This window comes from Brassica oleracea, chromosome C4, assembly GCF_000695525.1.
Source record: "Brassica oleracea var. oleracea cultivar TO1000 chromosome C4, BOL, whole genome shotgun sequence".
NCBI lineage: Eukaryota > Viridiplantae > Streptophyta > Magnoliopsida > Brassicales > Brassicaceae > Brassica > Brassica oleracea.
The window spans coordinates 48,599,199-48,603,485 of record NC_027751.1 but is presented as its reverse complement, the minus strand read 5'-3'; the positions used below and the strand labels follow the sequence as shown (position 1 = coordinate 48,603,485).

The window sequence follows — 4,287 nt, the reverse complement described above, 5'->3', positions numbered from 1 at the left end:
TATATATAGATATTACTATTTTTGAAATATTTATTAATAAAACTTACGGATCCGGATATCCAGACTTAAAAATTAAGATATCCGGATCGGGATCCGGCTTTGACGGATCTAATATTTTACTATCCAAATCCAGATTCGGCCCCTCCGGATATCCGGATTTTCGGATCGGATCCGGATCGAATCTCGGATCGAATCCTGATCTCGGATAAAAGTCTCAGGCCTAGTTATTATTATTCATACTTAGCTTACGTAGAATTAAAATAAGAAACTATGATTGGATTGTCTTTACTATTTTATTCACGTACCAAGTGGTATTATAAATGTATTTCTTCGTTTTAGGGAGATGGCTATGGTAAAACTGGGTGCTACAACACACAATGTCCTGGTTTTGTTGTTTTAAGTCGAAATCACAGAATTGGAAATCAGTTCTCGGGATCATCTGTCTATGGAAAAACAACCCGTTATTTTACACTGCAAATATTTCAGGTAAGTTTGTCTTCGTTCCTTATAAGGATGTTAGACTGACTTTTAAATTAAGTTTTTATATTTTGCTTTACAATAATTCGGTGGATAAATTATACCATTATATTATTGTGTTTGGGATGCTGTTTGAAAGAGTTTGTTGTTGTTTCATATGTAATAGGATGTCTCTAGTGGAAACTGGGTACTTAAACTAGATAATGAAGTAATTGGTTACTGGCCCAAAGAGCTATTTACAGAGTTAAACAAAGGAGCTTCTCTAGTGAGATATGGAGGAAATGCATTTATGTCCACCGATGAAATGAGTCCTCCAATGGGAAATGGGCACTTTCCAGTAGCAGAAATTTTAGAGACGGCACATTTTAAAAATGTCTTGATTATAGACTCCAACAACATAAGAGTTTATATTGCATATAGAAAACTAAGATGTTATGCTGATGTCTATGATTGCTTTGAGGTCACATATTGGGGTTATGGCAGATCTAGTGGAGATTCTTTCTCGTTTGGAGGACCAGGTGGCAAATGTGGTGTTTGATGAGTTCTATGTATATGTACCAACCAAACTTTGTAAACTTCTTAAAATATAAATAATAAAGTCATTCAAAATATTTTTTACTTTTAATAAAAAATTATGTAGTTTTTAAACATTGAACATTATTACTAACTAAATAACATAACATACATTATTGTATTATTTGTAAATTTTAATCAAACATAAAATAAAAGGACACATCTTGCAGCAATAGTAAATAATTGAAGTCTAAGCCTTTTCAACAAAATGACAAGCTTATATTATAGAGGAAAGCTTTTAACAAATATTAATTGATATTAGACATTTTTATACTAAAAAATGAAAAGTCTTTAAAATTAATAGAATGAATATGTCTATGCATTTTTAAGAAGACCAATTTCATATATGTTTCATCATTCACATAAATCTTTTCTCTCCTATATATAATTAAATACTAATATAATATATCAAAGATAGTTTCATATGTTATGGTATGGTCAAATAATTTATGGTTGTTGGTGTATGTTATCCTATAAATTTATTTATTAGTATATTATATATAGACGTACATATTTTTAGTTTATATGTTAATATCTATGTAATATATTATGGCTGGTGAATATATTTGTCATTAAAAAAATAATTTAATATCATAAAGAAATAATTTCATATATGTTTTTATATAATACCCAATATATATTGCTTTAATTAATTTGCTATAATACTTTTATCTTAAATTACAATACATATTTTATTTATTTACCAATTTAGGTGTGTTGACTATTTCTGATGATTAATTAACAAATCAGCAAAATTGGTCTTTAGTTCTTTACTATTCACTAGTAAATTATCCGCTCTACGCTGCCGGATTTCTTCTTTAATTTATATATTGTTTGATATGATAAATCATTTTTATTATGTAAACAAAAATATATCAACATTAGTCGTAAGTTTTGTATTTATATATTTACAATTTAACCAAATATAGAAAAATATTAAAAAGTAGAGATATAACTGAATTTTAAAAATAATTTGGTACTATGATGATTATTATTGTATAAAATTATTTCTTTGTGACGTTAATTTTTTTATCTGATTTCAGTATTTTAAAAAAGGCAGTGTTTCTTTAAACACGCTTCAAAAGCATATATTTAGAAGATTTTTTTATCTTCTTGACAACTGAAAATTTTAGTGATGTCCATCTTAATAACTTATTTTCGTTAGATTGTAGTTGGTAGATTCTGGGAGGAAATGTAAGAGTATTCTAATTTAATATATTACTTGATTTTGATCCGCGCGATTGCGCGAGATTGTTTATATTTATATATAATTTATATTTTTAAATTAAAATTTTATGATTTGATGATATTTTATAAATTTTGGTTCACGTTCAGATTGTATTTGACTATTGGTTTGGTTTCGATTCGGTTGCAAGTTTTGGTTTTCAATTCAAGAAATATAGTATAACTCGGTTATTTTTGAATTTGGGTTTGTTTTGGAATTTGCTATTTTGATTTGGTATCATTTTGGAATTTTTTATACAATTTTCGTGTCACTCTTTTATCAGAAAATAGTTATATGTGGTATGTATTAATTAATAATATATATGTTTTAAAATATTCTTACATATTTATTTAGTATTTTAAATTGTTTTATTATAAAAACATTAGTTTTCATATAATTCAATAATATTTTGAATCAGTTTTATAGACTTTTGAAGATAAACTCACGTCTTATAGCTGTAAATTTTGTTGATCCATATTCAATGAGCGTAAGAAAAAACACGGAATGCTAGAGAAACAGAAGTTGTGCTGCTACGGCTATTAAGCCCCCTGTTTTAAAGCTCAGATTTAAGCCTATGATATATTTATATTTAGCGATATAGCACAAATTCAAATCAAGCCGATGACAGCAAAACTCTTAACACGAGATCTATTTAACTATCACCACCACATATATAATCAGATCACTTCGACTCTCGCTGGGAACTATCTTCTTCCAGACACATCAGCTGTAGAGTAGTTTAATAGCGAAAGAAGAAGTGGAATTATAAGTTTGTCTCGCTTCAGCGAAGCTTGCATGAAGCTTGAAGGAAGAACAATTTTCATCCTAAACTCACGTTCCCTGTCTCGAGCACGGAGTTTCAAATACTTGCAAGAGCCAAAAAATTAGCAAGTTAATTTTATAGTTACTTAAATCTGAGGGCTCTTGCAACTCACCTATACATATGTTACAAACAACTGATTTACAGTTATTTTAAACTTTTGAGGCTGCTGATCTGTTGCATGTAAGACTTCATGTGGATCATTTTTGTTGGAAGGACTTCCCATATGAAACAATCTGCGAGAATCTTTCAAACAGTAGGCCGTTGTATCTGGAACTGCGCATGTAACACCCCCGAACCATTCTAACCACCGGCCAACTATCAAACAAGAACATGACCGACGGCCCGGCCGTCTACCGAGGTTCGAGAGCACTACAAGACGGGTTAACGGGCAATCCAGCCAAAGTTACAAAAAGTGCAATTCGTAACTAGGCCAGGCCGCCCACTAACACGTCCCGTCAGACCAAAGCCTAAGGCTTCTCAACCCGTACTCCAATCTGACGTTGTGTTAGGTTGGCCAAGCAAATATCAGAACAACAAGGCATTTGCACAAAACATTCGCTTTATTTATCTTATATAATATCTGGTTTACAATACACAAAATATAATACAAGTGGTGGCATGCCAAGAAAGCGAAAGTACATACTTATAGTCTGTAAGCGTCTTACGCAAAAAGATGCAAATCTACACCAGCCAGCCTAGCCTCCCGCGCCTTCTACGAGCTCACTACTGGTCACCTGAAAACAACAACGAGTGAGGAGTGAGTAATCTAGAATTACTCAGCGAGTTACAATCCCCAACTAACAAATACAACCCCTCGCTATCCCACCCCAAACAATCTAAAGAGAGAGGTTCACCTAACAACACAATTCAATAACAATAAGCAATATCTGAAATACGCAGCGGTAAACAATAGCAAGATAACTAGCAATATGCTAATTACTAGCTCATCACCAAACTCAACCTCGACATAAACCAGGGTTTAACAACCCAAAACACGATATAATATATATATATATATATAACAAACTCGGGCCCTGGTGACATTAGGTTCCTCCTTCACTATCGGCAATATCCTATCTTCCTACCACAAAGGCCAGAAGAAGGAACTTTCAACCGACCGCGGCCCACTGTCCTTCGGGTCACCGCGCGACAGCCCACAGTCCTTCGGGTCACTGCCACATTACACCGT

General features: G+C 32.1%; 1 protein-coding gene across 1 annotated transcript in view; it reads left to right on the top strand.

Moving 5' to 3' along the window:
* LOC106341485 overlaps positions 1-1,015 on the top strand; it is a 3,299-nt gene extending 2,284 nt beyond the window's left edge. Inside the window, exons 6-7 of the mRNA XM_013780246.1 lie at positions 340-486; positions 644-1,015. Coding sequence (XP_013635700.1) covers positions 340-486; positions 644-1,015 — 519 coding nt within the window. The remainder of the gene's footprint in view (positions 1-339; positions 487-643) is intronic.
* Positions 1,016-4,287: the final 3,272 nt, after the last annotated feature.